This window comes from Martes martes, assembly GCF_963455335.1.
Source record: "Martes martes genome assembly, chromosome: 7".
Taxonomy (NCBI): Eukaryota; Metazoa; Chordata; class Mammalia; order Carnivora; family Mustelidae; genus Martes; species Martes martes.
Genome location: NC_137894.1, coordinates 66,939,704 through 66,956,818, shown reverse-complemented (window position 1 = coordinate 66,956,818; position 17,115 = coordinate 66,939,704). Strand labels below are relative to the sequence as shown.

The window sequence follows — 17,115 nt, the reverse complement described above, 5'->3', positions numbered from 1 at the left end:
CACAGCTTTCCGCGCCCGCCGGGCTTCCCAGATCACGGGAGAAGCTAATCTCGGGTCTAGACCTCCCAGCGGCGGAGAGAGCTAAACTGCTACTCCACTTTTTCCCATTCCCCCAGCTCCTCACCCCAAAACGAAAAATCCCAGGCCGGACAGAACCTGATCACCTCTGCCTCCTCCCAACTGCGCTAATCCTGTGAGCGAGGGAGGCCCCTGCGCCGAGGCGGTGGCTGGCAAAGGGGAGTGGAAAGGGAGGATGGATGGGGCCGAGGGGTGGGGTGGCGATGAGGGGGATGTAGGAGGGGGTGTCATTTTCTTTTTCTTTCTTTTTTTTAAAAAAGTATTTCTCTCGCGAGAAACCGCTGCGCAGACGATACTTGAAGAGGTGGGGAAAGGAGGGGGCCGCGGGAGCCGCGGCAGAGACTGTGGGTGCCACAGGCGGAGAGGCGGCCACAGCTGGGGCAGCTGCGGGAGGAGTGGGGCAGCGGCTGCCGCAGCCGGGACCGAGGAACAGCCGCCGCCGCCTCGGGAGCCGGAGGTGCCGCTTCTCCAGTGGGTGCAGCCAGGGTCCCCATAGGGGTCGGGCGGCCACAGGGGCTGGAGCTGCAGCCACGGAGGCTTTTGCGTTTGCGCCGCGCGCAGGGCAGGGACAGGGACTGGGTGAGGGGCTGTCCCGGAACGTCCACAGCTGGCGCTGGCCCTCCCCTGCCTGACAGCTTCCTGGCCCGGGGCTCCCGGTGCCGGGCTCCGCGTCAGATGCTCGGGGGGCGGTGGCAGCGCCCAGAGCCGGCCGGGGACGGCGCGGCTGGCTTCCAGCCCCGCGGCTTGGCGGAAAGGACCGTCAGGGAAGCTGGGGCGTTCAAGCGCGCATCGCGCGCATTTTGTGCCATTAAAAAAATAATAATAATAACAAACTCAGAGAACTGGCCCCGGGGTTTAGAACTGCTCGGGACATGGGTACTCTGCAGCGCGCTTTTCAGGCGGTGTCCGGGAGGCCGAGAGGTTGGCTGGAACCGCGGCCGGCGGGGGCCTGGGCTTTTCGGCCAGCCGTGGACCAAACGGTCTTCACTTACCCAAAGTAACTGCGCCACGCTCAGGCGGCGCTCGGGCTGGGCTCGGGAATGGGGACCCCAAGCTTCAGCATCCCGATGCCCTGAATGTCTCCCCTGCCTTGGCGATTTGTCTGTTGCAGCTGGCAGGGGCCGCCTGAAGTGGGAGCAGCGCCTGGAGAAGGCGGGAGGAGCCCGGCCCGGGGGACGGGCGGCGGGAGAGCGGGACCCCGGCTGCGCGGCGCGCTCCAGGGCGCAGCGGCGGCCGCGGATCGAGCCCGGGGCGCAGCGAGAGGCGGCGGGAGCCGGCTGCCGCTCGGCATCATGCGGCGAGGAGGGCTGCTGGAGGTGGTCCTGGGATTTACCGTGCTCTTAGCGTCCTACACGAGCCATGGGGCGGACGCCAATTTGGAGGCTGGGAACGTGAAGGAAACCAGAGCTAGCCGGGCCAAGAGAAGAGGCGGCGGAGGACACGACGCGCTTAAAGGGTAACAGAACGGGCCAGCTCCTTTGGTGTGGGTCTCCCTTCCCTCTTTTCCCTAGTATCAAGATCCTGAGGGAACTGACAGGGTTGGTTCTCCACACCAGAAGGATCCTTGACAAGATCTCCAGGGGCACCTTAGAGGTGCAGGGGATGTCCAGCCCCCGCCCCATTCGAGGCTAAACCACTTTGCTTCTGCTCTTTAAAGAGTTCTGCGTTAGAGGGGATGCCATGGTTAAAAGACTCTTGAGCCATTGTCGAGGCCGATTTTTGGAGGCGAGAAGTGTTCTTTGAGGAAGAAGGGGAGGAGCCGCGACTGAAAGACACAGAGAAGCCCGTTCCTTTCCCTTCGTACCAATTCTGGTTGTGTTTAGGGGAAAGTGCTTGCCTTGTGGGCACCTTTGCGGATGCTCTATTAGTAAGGGAGCAAGGAAAGAAAGGAATTCTAATGACAGAGTCAGGGAAGACACAGTCAAGGGTTGGCTCTCCTCAGAGTTATGCTTACTAAAATTAGGGACTGGATTTTCTGGTTGATACTGTCTTTCCAATGTCTACCCTGGAGGCAGAACAGGGCAAATTTTTTGAGAACTTGTGTTCTTTGGGGTTGTAAGGGGGCTCTTCATTTCACTGGGGCACTAATGCTTCTGTGGCCGGCCTTAGAGGGATGTTTTTAACCAGTGGTTTATGTGTTATGTACATGCAATTGAGCATTTCACTGGCTTCCTAGCCCCTATTACAGGAAATGTTTCAGCAGGAAATATTTAAATTAAGCAGGTTGACTGTATAAGGACTATCAGTTCCCTGAATTGAAGAAGGGTGGGCATTCATTTTCCTTAAAATTGTTCAGATGGAAAGAAAAATTTGTTTTTGTGAGATTGTTTAAAGTCAAGCCTCCATAGAAGCAGAAGGCTCAACTGTAAATGATCCATTTTATGTCCTTGGAGGAGTCTGTTAAATGAGCCCAGACAGTATGCTTACACAGAGGTTTTTATTAAGTTCTTTTCATTCTCATTGTTGTTCCTTTTTGAGAAGTTCTGTAGCTTGATCATATGATCCTGAATCACCAGTCGATGATGTCCTATCCAATTCTGTGGCTGAACATTTCCTTTATTCCTTTTTGTTATGGGCTGTTTTAACTACATATGGAGTAAAATTTATGTTTGAATGGCCCAGGCACAGGAAGAAAAAGTGCAGTAAACTGAATGGACCTGTTTTTGAGTCTTGGTCTAGACCACGGAGGGACAAGGTGATGGTTAGGGCCACGCGCTTGGGCTGTGGTAAAATATGCATGATTTTCTGGCCCCAGGAAATAGTTATGATTAATTTAGTTCCATCTTGGCCTTTGTGGAAAATAAGTCCAGGACTCCAACAGTGTTGGAAAGGAAATTTGCTTATCATGTTAAGCCTGATTCTAATCAGGCAGCAGACGTCCATTGCTGTGTGCAGGGCCCATGCAAGCAAGTTCAACATGAACTGAAACTCTGATTTCCATATGTTCTTCAAAGGACCTGAGTTAGTCTAGCATTCTTCCTTAAAATGTATATACTTCTGCTATATATATTATCTTAATAGCTGAGCTTGATGGCATTGCTCCTGTAGAAAGAGAGGAGGTGGGGCTTAATTTTCGGGATGAAAATCTGCAGAGAGATGTTAGGCCCCTCCAGACATTTGTCTCATCTCTATGTGCTGTCACCAACCAGCGCTGTTTCTTCCGGAGGCACCATGTTTCTTCCGGAGGCACCAACTCAATGTGAAAACAGAAACTAAGCTTTACTTTGTCGCTTAACAGAATGTCCCTAGTTTTACTCACACCAGCACTTCTTTCTCTTGGGTTTTACTTCTTTATGATTATAGGGAAATACCTCTCTGTGTTCCTTGCAGTTTTTGGTCACTGACATAGATGTTATGCTATTGCAAATGATTCATAAAGCCTTCCTAAAAAGGTGTTATTAGTAGAACAGTAATTATGAGTATGCCTTGCTCTCACATTATCTATAAGAATTTACATATATATAAAGATTTTAAAAATAATTATAATTAACATTTACAGTATAATATATCATATACTAATATAAAAATGAATCTTCCCAATATAAAGGTTTTTATTTTTAGAATTCTCATGTTATCCATAAGGGCAGATATATGTATATATATATATATGTGTGTGTGCGTGTATTTGGAGAAGTAAAAAATAATATTTAAAAGGATATACAATTAAAAAAAATCCCTCTTACCTCTCAGACACCATTTTCATGTATATTTTTGTAGACCTATTGTAGGCATCTGTATCCATATACAAATATATATACATAATATATACATATACATGTGTATGTATATGTATAGCATGTGACCTATTTACATACAATATATTGTACATACTCTTCTAAACCTTGCTCACTTCCATATACCTTTTGTGCATCCATCTGTTAATTCATATGGATGTACCTTGTGCATCCTCTTGGTGTACAGAATCCCGTAACGTGGCTAAAATTGTTCCCTAATGATGGCTCTCTTGATTATATTAATTTTTTTCCCTCTTCCCCAATTCTGCACACCTATTTGTGTAGATGTGCAAATTTATACCTGGCACAAATTAATAAAAGTAGAATCTCTGCATAAAAGGTGTTCCCATAGATTTTAAACCAAGTACCGATTCTGATTTTGAATTTGAACGGCATTTAAAAGGCATTCTCTCTGCTTATTGCTATTATAGTCTCACATGAATAAGTCTTTTAACCATGCCCTGCTGTATAGATCATCAGGAAAAGCAGTTGTGTGTAAAGTTTTTCCAGTTATTGCTTAAAATTCTATTTTTGCTAGTTAAAATATTACCAGCTTCAAAACTAACCTCTTTGACTACAGTAAAACCTGTTTACCATTTTGATGGAAATGCACAGTTTATGAAGTGAAAGTGATTTGTAACCCCAAGTCTGCCTGATGCCCAGTTGGTGGCAGCAACTTTCAGCACCTCACTAATATTTCCTCTAGTTAAAAGGTGCTCTAAAATCACCAGTGTCCGCCATGCAGGGGTCTCATCTCTTCCACAAATACTGCCTTCTTGTCTTTCTCTGATGTGTCAGGTGACTGCAGAGTTTGCCTTGGTATTCTTCTTGGGACATATATTCCTTTCCCATCAGCACCCCTGCTTCAGAGACTAGGGACCTGCCTCATTTTTCCTTCTCCGGGAGTACAGTCCTAGCTTGTCGTCTTCTCTCATCTTGTTGCAGGTGGCTTTTTCTTTGTTGTTGTTGTTGTTTTTTCCCCTTCCCATTGGGCAGCAGAAGTTGTTCCACAGTGGAAATTTAAGCATCCTCTAGTTTCTTCCCAGCTTTCACTGTGTTTTCTTAGACTAAATTGCCAATTTCTGTTTTTACAGGAAATCCTTCTTTTATGGAATGAGTGTGGTCCCCATTCACTCTACAAAAATTACATTTTTTCTCTATTTTGAAATGAGAATTTTGCAAGTCTCAAAAATTTTTTCAAATAATAAATGTACAGTAGTTTTCCTTTGACCAGGCACTGCTTAACATGTGTGAAACGACTTTATGAGAAATAATAAAATCCTAATTTCATTGTTCAAATTTCAGTTCAAGTTTCAGGAGTTTTTCTCAGCTGAATTCTTAACTTCTGTGATTAGGCAAGAAGTGTGGGAGACAATTCAATTAAAAAAAATACACAGCTCTACTTGAATAGCAGTAGTTAGGAACCATTTATTTAAAATTGCCTTATTGTCTTGGCTCTCAAATAAGGAAGTATTACAATTTCCTGTCACAGGGAAAAAAATTCTTCAGAGTGAAACCCCTTTTCCTCAAATCCCTGATAAGGTAGACTGAGACTCTCTATCCTTGTTGCTTGGTTTATAAGTGTATGAGATGGGGTATATGTCACACAATTTGTGTCCTTGTATATGATTTTCTTTTTGGTCTTTGTTTATTTGTTTATTTTTTCCAGAGGTCTTTTTACCAGAAAAATACACATGGAACCGTTCGTACACAGGGTAGATTATGTGATGGCAAACTCCAAGGGATTAATTACACAGAAGTCTGTTATTAAAATAAAGAACTCTAACAGGGAATGCAGAAAAAGTTCTGTAGAGTTTATGAAGTCCATTTATTTTACAAAGAGGACTTTAAGACTTCATCCGTAGTCAGGTAGGTTAATAATTAAATATAAGGAAAAGACTCCTGCAGTGGTATGGTTTGTTTTTGTATTTAGTGAAAAGATTAGGCTAAAATATTGCAATATCATTAAAAAAAAAGATAGTCTTTTCTAAAAAGATTTTATTTATTTATTAGAGAGAGAGAAAGCCCACGAGCATGTTTGAGTGAGTGGGAAAGGGGGCAGAGGGAGAGGGAGAAGCACAGTCCTAGCTGAGCAGGGAGCCTGAGGCAGCGCTTGACCTCAGGACCCCAAGATCCTGACCTGAGCTGAAGGCAGACACTTAACTGCCTGAACTACCCAGGTTCCCCACTCTGCCCCGCTCCCCCAAAGATATTGTTAAGTAGAAATTTTTAGCAACTGCACATTTTAAATGAGAAGATGCAGACAAAGTATTTATTTATATGACTTACTTTTTAGCCTTTAAGACAAGAGATTGTTTACCAAAATGCCTAAGTTGTTGGTATCACAAATTAAAACATCAGTCTATGGTGAGATGAGGATGAAGGTGATAGAAATGGAAGCCAGACATCCCTCCATCTTATTAGGAATTTTAAAGAACATTGAAACATTCCCTTGTTGTCTTGTGTAGCTGATGATTAAAAAGATTAGAGTATTATGCCAATGACGCTTATCAAGCAAAATACTGAACAAGATGTTAGGATATTTACAGAGAATTTGTTTGCCTTTTCTTTCAACAAACCAAACAATGAATTTATGAAGTCTATCCTTTGTTTATAACGTGAAAATAAGATTTTAAATATTTTCTCGAGATAGAAAGAAGCTGTATTAACAATTTCTTAGCTTCTAGAAACTAACCCACCAAATGGGCCTATTCAAGCAACTTAGAATTTTTTTCCATGAAATTTTTTTTAAGAAAGCTGAAATCAATTAATATATCAGGCCTGAACTATATGGCAGGCCTTGTTAAGTTTGATTTTTCCCATTAGATTACAAAATCATCAAAGGCAAGAAAGAATCCAATCAAAAACATTTTAACACTGACTGATCATTAGATGGGATTTCAAAGAGTTCATTAATTCAGGAAGCCTTGATTGAATGCCAGCCTGAATTTAGCTCTGTGGGATGCCAGAGACATCCAGCCTGTAGCCTGGGGGTGGCGGGGGGGCTTCACATTTGGTGGGAGAATCTGATGCATCATAGGAACTGGGAGTCGATTGGAAGGAAGCAGACGGCATGGGGTGTAGGATTAAGTAAGAACAAATGACAGCAATAATTGTAGCAGCGATAGTAACTTCTAGATAACATTTACGTACCACGTACTGCTCTCGGTGTTTTACATATGATAACTCATCTGATGTTCACAACATCTCTATATGAGCTGGGTTTTTTATTAGCTTTTACAGCGGTAAGAACTGAGGTGCACAGAGGTTACATTTTAAGGACAAATTCTTAATACTAAATTGTCTTTCTCTTTTAATTTTAGTTATGGTTTTGGTTTTTCATTCCACTGGTCAAAAATGCAGGACAAAGACTTTGGTAAAGTTCCACTTAAAATTCCTAATATTCCTTCGTGTTAGTTGACACCTCCCAAGTATGGCTAATGATATACTAATATTTGTCAAACAAGAAACTTTCCCTGACATTTCTACAAAGACGCTAATAAAACACAGAAGGAATTATAGGATATCAGAGTTGGTGAGGTTCTTGAATGGCACATGCATTTTAGTATTAGACCCTGAACCTCCACTGAGGCTGGCAGGTAACCATCGCAGGTACCCTCCTTCTGCATTGCCCATGTATGTCTCTGAGCAGGATATCTTCCTCATGATGTCATTCAGAATCTCTTGTTCTCTGTCCTATGTGAAAACGTACAGACTAGAGCTGCAAGAGATGTTTCTCTTTTTAGGGGAAACAGGACATGTGTTAAGTTTTTACCAATATGACAAGTTATTTAATTCTTCCTGTTTCATTTTTTTACCTTAGCCACCTATAAGCTTAGAGCCATTAATATAATGTAACTTTTACATTAAATTGCAATAATAATGGTAAAGATTAGCAAGCTCTGATATATCACTCAGTAGTATACTTTTCATACATTAATTCGTTGAACGTGTAACTTCTTTATGAGGAAGATTATACCTACTTGCCCATTTAATGCGTGAGGAAACTGAGGGAGGCAGGGTTTCAGTAATTCCTCCAGGGACCTACACTAGTAAGCATTGGGAGATCTGGTCTCATAGTCCGTGTTCTTAACCAATCTATCTTGCTGCTTCCCAATTATAATAAATCTTGTACCTGGGAAGTTTCTTTCTTTCTCCCATACCATACTGGTATCTTCATTTCCCCAGAATCTTCTCCCATCACTGCTGTGGGAAAGGCTTAAGATCCAGTGAAGGCAAATGCAGTCACATGACAAGGGAAGCCTCCCTGTGGGAACAGGATTCTTCAGAAAAGCCTTCACAGTCAGAATCTATCAGGGTTGGCCAACTGTGGACCAAGCTGCCTGTTCTTATAAATGAGATTTTACTGAAACAAAGCCATGCCCATTGGATCATGTATTATCTATTTCTGCTTTCATACTGCTGTGGCAGGGTGGAGTAGTGGAGACAAAGTATGGCTGGAGAAGCTAAATTATTTGCTACTTGGCCCTTTAAAGCAGAAACGGTTTGCCTACCTCTGGTCTCTGTGATAAATAAGTGACCATCGACTAGGTCCGAGAACTTTCTGAAGACAGAGTTCATGTTTTATTTATCACTAGGGAGACTGAGAAACTGGACACAGGTAAGTGTTCAATAGACAATTTTTGATTGACCAGTTTTGCTTGGGTGAGGTAAATGATATAAATTAGAGCTTGGAGGAAATAGAGGAGAGAAGTAAGGAAAAGTCTGAGTGTAAAAAGTATGTAGTGAAAAGTGTGAAGGCGCTAAGGGACACTGAGTACAGTTGGGCAAGGTTAGCCCTGCACAGCTTCAAGGGGAACAGATGTAGCCTAGGAATATAGTGCCCCCTGGAGTTGTGCAGTATGCAACTCTGTGTGCCTGTCCATAGATTGTGACACTGTCAGGGGTGGAAGAGGGACTGAAGGACACAAAACATCAATCAATATCTGAATGTTGTGAAAGGTGAGGATGAGGAGCTGGAAAAGGATTCTAGGATAGGAACATAGCAGGCCTTTGCAGCTCTGGTGAAAGGTGTGTGGTTTAGAGAGTAAGGAGGCCAAAGGTTGAGAGGCTAATAGAGGAGTCATGGTGAGAGTGGATGGTGGCCTGAATGGTGGAGGGGGTGAAGAGGAAGATCAAGTGGTGTTCCAGAAGTAACATGAGCAGTACTTGACCACTTGGTTGGTCAAGAGGAAAGGTAAAGGGGAGGCATACCTAGGATGCCCCCACCTCTATGTACCTTAAACCTTATTATACCTAAAAACATTACAGCACCATGAATGAGAAACTAAAGAGAAATGAACCATTCCTAGTCCCTCTACTACCAGGAAAAAAGCTATTTTCATTTGTGAGTATTTTGATTTTCTTATTGCTATGTAACGAATTACCCCAAACTTAGTGGCTTAAAACAACAACAATTTTATTATTTCTTATGATTCTGCAGGCCAGGAATTTGGACAGGGCACAGTGGGGAATCTTGCCTCTGCTTCCCACAATGTCTGATGGGGCTGGAGTGAGCAAGATGACTTCTTCACGTGTATTTCTGGCTCCGTGGACTGGTGCCCGCAGCCCTGTTTACTTTGGTGTGGTTAATCTAAATGGATGGACAGAGGTGGGGAATAGAGGGAGCAAAGAGCCACTTGTCAGGCTGTGCTGGGCACTTTCCAGGTTTTAAAGCTTTCCTATGCAGTCTCCTGCCTGCACCTCTCCCTGGAGATAGAGCCACTGAGGGTGTTTTTAAGAATGGAGAAACTGAGCCCCAGGTACAGCGACCAGGCCTTGCTCAGAGCAAGTGTCCATTGGGCAGGATTTTGAACGATAACCTCTTGATCCCTGGTCACATGCTTTAACCCCAGTGTTGCCTACAGAACTGACTTGAATGGCTGAGGGCTAGCTGGAAGGGCTCAGATGGGCTCATGTGTTATCAGTGTTGGCTGGGTTCCTCAACTCTCCATATGGTCTCAGATTGTCTCCCTCTCCATGCGGCCTCCCCATAGGGGCTCTCCAGCAGGGTAGCCACGCTTTTTACTGTATACCTCAGGATCCCAAGAGCACAAATGTGGAAGCTACCAGACTTTCTTTAAACAGAGCCTGGAGTGGTATGACCTGGAATTCCGTGCAAGTCACAGGCTGTCCAGATTCATGGGCATGGACTGATCTAGCCTGCCTCTTGATGTGTGGAGCAGTGTGTGTCTGCAGGGAGGGGAGACATTTTGGGGGGACACCTTTGGAGACTAGCTACCATAGTAAGGGAATAATAGTTTTTTGAGAAGGATAATCTGATGTTTTAATCCTACCTCGATCTAGTGGGATTGACTGACTTCTACATTGAAGATACTGCATTATATTTTGCTACTGTAATTTCAGAATGAAAAATGCGACATGACCAATGTGTCTCCACAATCTGTTAGATTAATGTTAAGAACATTGTACTTAACTTTTGCACAGTTCTGCATTTAAAGGACTCACAAACCCCATGAATAAGATTATAGTCCCTAACAAACTGGCAAATTCTGTTTTTTCAAATATAAGAATCATAAAACACTTAACATTCCCCCCCCCGTTTTTCCTTTAGCTTCTAAGACAGGGACCAGTTTCATGCATAATCATTTTAATTTATTATTATTATTTGATAATATATTATTTAATATATTAATATAAAATTAATAAACAATATAACATATTATTAATATATTATTTAAATATTTGGTGTGTTTTGCCTTCCTTCTGATAGGATTTTGCTTTCAACTTTTAAAAAAAAATTTATTTCTTTTCAGTGTAACAGAATTCATTGTTTATGCACCACACCCAGTGCTCCATGCAATACGTGCCCTCCGTAATACCCACCACCTGGCTCCCCCAACCTCCCAACCCCGCCCCTTCAAAACCCTCAGATTGTTTTTCAGAGTCCATAGTCTCTCATGGTTCATCTCCCCTTCCAATTTTCCTCAACTCCCTTCTCCTCTCCATCTCCCCATGTCCTCCATGTTATTTCTTATTCTCCACAAATAAGTGAAACCATATGATAATTGACTCTCTCTGCCTGACTTATTTCACTCAGCATAATCTCTTCCAGTCCTGTCCATGTTGATACAAAAGTTGGATATTGCTTTCAACTTCTATTAGTAACCCCATATTTATATATCTGTTGGTGTAATTTGCCTCCAAAACATTTTGGGGGAATCACGGATTATAACTGATCATTAAAAATAGATATGCAATTGCCAATAGATGGTATTGTAGTGAACTGAGCTCTCTTATTTCTGCCGTAAATGGAGTAGCCACATTGTTAATAGGATAAAACTGGATTAGGAATACAGTCAAAGTTGGATTGTGGAGCTAATCCTCTATTATAACAAATCCTACTTTTAAGTTCTTATGACTTTACCACTTTCTCAAGTGGCCTTTTTTGTTGTTGTTGTTGAAATTATCGCTAAGTCTATTTATTCAGCCGTTCAGAGTGGAAGGGAGGGAGGAAAATTCCCTATGTCCGCCATTCCTGGCCGGAGATGCATTCCAGACAGCAAGCAGGTTCCGAGTTAGGAGAGCTGCTCCATTAGACAAGTGATTTGGTTCAGTGTTTTGAAGGGCTGTGAATTCCTAGACCCTCAGTCATACTTACATTCATATATAAGTATCCAGACACATCTAAGTCCAAATATAGAACAACCATTTTATGATGTTGGTGTTGGGAGACAGGATTTATGGAGACCCTATGGGCACATTATGTCTACTGTTAAGTTCATGGTTCTGAACTGAAGCATAGGAATATCTCCATTAATCACAGGAATGTATTCCAGGGCCAGGGTTTGGTTTTGTTTTGTTTTGTTTTGTTTTTCTGTTTCTTCTCCTTTTCCCCCTTCCTCTTCCTCTTTTTCTCCTCCTCCTTCGTCTTTTTCTTCTTCTTCTTCTTCTTCATCATCATCATCATCATCATCATCATCATCATCTTGTTTTCCTTTTCTTCTTTTTGTATGCAACTTCAGAAGCTGAGCTATAAATAAAGTAGGGGTAACAGGAATACCAAATAAGAGTTAAGACATTGAGAAAAATTAATTCTAAGTAAAATATTAGATTTTTACTTGACAGTCTCAGGATGTTGGAAACGAAGAGTGGAGGTAAGGATTTTGTTAGGAGAGGGTAAGAGAAAAAGGAAGTAGGAGGAGAGAATTAGGAGAAAGTTCCAGGGTGGAGAGTCTTATCAGCCAGGGATGTGGACTAGACAGAACAGGTGCAGGGTTCTGACAGATACAAATGTCTGTCCCCTCGGTCCAGGTGACCTGTGGCCATGACTAGCCTCTTAAGGGGACTGAAGGCTTTTGGAGGAGTCAGTGCATGAAAGAAAGACACTTGGATATCAGAAAAGATTCCTACAAAAACATTTAGAGGGATACATTGGAAAAAGGAGGTGAATCCATCATGTGTGATGAACGTGTGTATATGGTGCCGTGTAAAGTTTGGTGCATCCCCCTCTTCCCAATGGTCCACCATTTCTCCTACCCATTGGTACTAATTTATAACATTGTGTAATCAGACCCTAATAGGTTGGTACTTTTGATGAATGACTTTTAAAGGTCTCCTCTTGCTTGAAAAAAAATTTTTTGGCATATGTAATCATGACTCAGATCTTCCTTTATAGTCAGATGGTCTGTCTTTACAAAAGTATTATAAATTAGCATTAGAGTGGGAGAGACTTCAGAAACTTACAGATGCTAAAACCAAGGTCCAGAGAAAGTTCATTAAAAAGTGCTCAAGGAGGGGCGCCTGGGTGGCTCAGTGGGTTAAAGCCTCTGCCTTCGGTTCCGGTCATGGTCCCAGGGTCCTGGGATTGAGCCCCACATCGGGCTTTCTGCTCCGCGGGGAGCCTGCTTCCTCTTCTCTCTCTGCCTGCCTCTCTGCCTATCTCTATCTGTCAAATAAATTAAAAAAAAAAATTAAAAAAAAAAAGTGCTCAAGGTACCTATTTTCTTCCACTGTGTAGAAGGTGAGCCACACACAGTGACAAAAGACAATTTAAGTCGGATTGTTTTGTCGGGCACAAGATTACACCTCCTCTTCGCCTTTGTTTCTTAGAAAGGGTGATTGGTATCTCTAAGTCCTCACTTGTGCTTCAAATAAGCAAACCTCCTGTACCATGTGAGTGTGGACATTTGTCTTGTCCTTGTTTATTTGGCCTTACGTGGTGCCATCGTTCGCTTAGTGATCAACCCCGACGGGAAGCTGGGCACTAGCTCTTCAGTGCTACCTTGATGTCGGTGGAAGCTTCCCCATTAGGTGTGGTTGAATAGGATGGGGCTTTCCAAGGGAGGGAGTTGCCAGTTAGAGTAGCAGGGAGGGGGTGGGAGAATGAGAAGGGGGAATCTTCTCTGGGAGTCTGAAGAGTAACACCCACCACCACCATCATCGTTGCTGCACTCACACTTGTAATCTTGTAATTGGCAATTCGAGTGTCATATGTCCAGGGATGGGACATGGCAATTCCACGTGTGGAAGCTCAGACTCTTGTAATTTCCTGACTCAGTTATCTGGACTACTAATTTACACATTTAGATTCCATGTGAGCAGCATGCCAATAAAGAAGAAAATCTTAAATTTTTGTCTTTTCTTCTACAACATCTACCTCAATGATTTTGCAGAACATCTGCCTAATCCAAATGACAACTATTTATTGAGCATTGTGTTTTAATTGGACCTGATGTTTAACACCCGGAATGAACACCCCACCTCAAGTCTGTTGATATGATTATATTCTTTCCAATGGTTCTAGGCAGAACTACATGTGGAGTACCTTTCTCTCCTTTTATGGTTGGGTTAATGTCCAAGGTGGTGTGGACATGTGCTTTAGAAGGAGGGACTTGATATGCAGCGTTCAAGCTGACAAATAGTTTTTAATCTTTCATGGGCTGCTGCTGCTTCACACCCCAGAGGTTAGGCCACTGACCTCAAGTTTGCAAATTTTATATCCCATTACCACCCTGTGAGCTCTGTACTCCCCAGGGCCACATAGCTGATGTTTTAGCTGGAATCTGAGAAAGTGTCTGAACATTTCCTGAAGAGTTGGCTAGGAGTGATTTGGCAGTTCAGCCGTAAAAACCCGGAGCGAGTGGCTGGGGTATACGTTATAATGACCTCACATGGTTTCCTATTTGAGCCTGGCTGTGGGTAGCTGGGTACAGTGGTATTGCTTGTGAGACTATATTTTAAAGGACTGAGGAATCATTTTCAATGAACACTAATAGCCATTGGCCATGTTTTTAGGGAGCTTGGAAGTGTGGACACAGACATGCCTGGAGGCAAATCCTGGCTCCCGGACCTACTAGGAAGGAACCTCGGACAACTGGTTTGACCTGTTTGACTATCAGTTTCTCCACTTGTAAAATGAGATTATAATACCCCCCTTTCTGGGTGGTTCTAAGATTCAAGGCAATAATGCATTTCAAGTTCCTAGTATAGTCGCCTGATGATTTAGCTATGGTGATGAGGATGATTCGAATTCTGTTAGGGATAAAGGTAAAGAGGGGGTGGGGTCATACAAAGAGGCTGGATATTTGTGGCCAAAGCCAAAAGTTAGATAACCGTTAGTATCTGGAGACCGAGGTCTCAACTTCCTCATTGATTATTTTCAGAAACAGAGGGAACAAACTTGAACTGCAAACATTTAAAAATGATCATTTTAATGGAAACTCCCTTTGTGGAGATCTGGTTATACCTAAAGACAGTGTGCTGATAAGGCTTTAATTTTTAAATTTCCCCTTCCTTTAAATTGTGTTATCTTTACTGGGAAATAAACTTACTGAGTGCAATTCCTTATCCATACACCCCCATCAACTCCTCCGGAGAGGTTTGTATTTTTTTACTGGTAGCTCTGGGAACAGGACTTTTCTCCTTCCTGCTGATCCCTTCTTTTGGTGTCACTCCTGTCACTGTGTCCCTCACTGTGGCCAAAGAAATGGGGCACTTGGGTGGCCAGGCCTGAGTCATGTGGAATGGGGTTTAAGAAGTAGAGGGGTGTTAGATGGTTGAATACAGTATCTGCACCCAAACTGTGGAAAGCTCCCTTTCCATAGACCCAGAACTCCTTCAACTCACTCTGTTATTACTGTTCCCTCTGGGCGCTTTGTGGGCAGGCCATCTTACGTGATTTGGGGCTAGGCTGACTCAGATTGGCCACCTCTGAGAAGAGCTATGGCCTTTGCTCTCTAACTGAGCATTCCCTTCCTTTGGCTTCATGCCCTGCAGCAACGTAATGCTCATTCAGTACAAAGGATTCTTATTTGTTGTTGTTTTTCTTCTGTGCCCAATTTCTCTTGAGAAACTGAAAATCTTATTTTTTTCATTTTTATTTAATGATTCCTATTTTGATTCTAATGAAAGTTGACTTTTAAGAGATATTCAGCTATTGAGCATCTGGGAAAGTGGAACAAAAACATACATTATCTTAATTTAGGCAGTGCTTAGGTAGAGTTCCTATACCCTGCACCCTACCTACCAACCTCTTGCTAACTGATTGGCAATAAACCTAGGAAGTTGTGGTTGCTTCATGTTCATTCACAGGCTATAAAAATAAGACTGCCTTAAATAAGGAATGGTTTAAATGGATAGTAGTTATTTTTCTGTTTGTCATTACAAATGTTCCAATTACCTAATATCTCTCATCTCTCTGGGGTAAGTCACACCGTCACCAATACACTCAAAGTTTACAAAAAAAAAACAAAAAATATAAAAACAAATGAACAACCAGGTAGTTTCTCTGCTCTGTTAACTTCTCAGAAAAGAAAGAAACCCCAAATAACGAAATAAATATTTTCTTTTTAAACTTTTGAAAACCTTTTAGGAATTTTACAAGAACATACGAGCCATTTTTTCCTTCTTTCCTTTTCTTTTTTTTTTTTTTTTGGTCAGCAGTTCTGACTTTATGTAGACATTTTTTGAATATCTGACAGTTCTAGACGACAGACTCTAAAATACGGTTATTTTTCTTATTTTTGAGGTTTTTTAAAAAAATTATTTATTTGAGAGAGAACACAGAAGAGGGAAGGGGCAGAGGGAGAGGGAGAAGCAGACTCCTCTCCCAGATCCCAGGACCCCAAGATCATGACCTGAGCTGAAGGCAGACACTTAACCAGCTGAGCCACCCAGGCATCCCTAAGCAAAAGTCTAATTTGACTTTGGACTGACTCTCTGCTCATTTGCATTTGGGTCCCCTCCTTAAAAATAGGTTGTTTAACACACATCCTCACATTTTGAGGAGTCTTTGAAAGAATCCATACCAGGATTCTTTGCTAAATGATTTTCTCCTTCTGTTTCATATTTTCCCATGAGTATAAGAATCCTTCCGTTTGTGAACAGAAAAGCCAACATTCAGCCCTTTGATGGATCGGAAACAAATTATTCCCTTTTCCCTCAGTCTCGTCTTTTGTTAACTGATGGGTTTATGTTAGTCATAAGGAAAGACAAGGTATGCTTATGAAAACGAATCATGCATGTCAAAAAGCAGTTGTAATGCCCAAGGAATCCCATCCCCTGGGCTAACATGCTAAGTTATTCGCACAAGTGTGGTTAAGTCTTTTGTTCTTGGATTCCTTGTCTAATGAACGTTAACTTTCTTTAGTAGCTGCAGAGAAAAGTTTCAGTTAGTTTTCAGTTAGTTCTTGCTCCTTGTTTTAGATGATAAACATCTTGGGATTGGACTGTTATTATTTCCAAATGGGGATCCCCATCCCACTCAAGAATGTTGAGTTGCATAACAGATAAAAGTGGCTCTTCATGTCAATGAAAAAATATATCGATGTGTGTTGTCATGGTGGCATTATAGGAGAGGGGGGTTATCAGAATGAACTAGACTGCGTGCTGCTGCAAAGTCGTTGTTTTAACTTTTTAATATGGGGATTTTCAAATATAGACAAAACTAGGGAGAATAATGCCGTGAAGCTCCAGGTTTAACCCTTACCAGTTAATGGTCAGTCTTATTTTATCCACTTCTTTCCCCCACCACAGATTATTTTGAAGTAAACCATGAAAAACTATTAACTTTGTTGTGAACATCTCAATATATACCTCTAAAAGATAAGGACTCATCATTTCCTTTCTTAAAGGTTGAAGTTTTGTCCTGGGATTGAGATCCCACTGCTTAGTTATAGCTTGCAACACGAATACTGTCACACCTTCCCCAGAACTTAAAAAATTTGGAGAGAACAGTGCTGGCATCACTCAGGCTGAAAGGGAAATCTTTTGGGTTGGATTTCAGGGAAGAGATGTGCTGGCAGTTGAAATGTGCTACCTTTTCCATGTAATGGACAACATG

At 42.4% G+C, this 17,115-nt stretch overlaps 1 protein-coding gene across 1 annotated transcript in view; it reads left to right on the top strand.

The window, feature by feature from the left end:
* Window positions 1-1,370: 1,370 nt before the first annotated feature.
* FBN1 (fibrillin 1) overlaps window positions 1,371-17,115 on the top strand; it is a gene marked incomplete at its 5' end in the record, with an annotated part of 228,567 nt that continues 212,822 nt past the window's right edge. Inside the window, one exon of the mRNA XM_080809914.1 lies at window positions 1,371-1,534. Within this exon, the coding sequence (XP_080666040.1) occupies window positions 1,371-1,534 (164 nt within the window). The remainder of the gene's footprint in view (window positions 1,535-17,115) is intronic.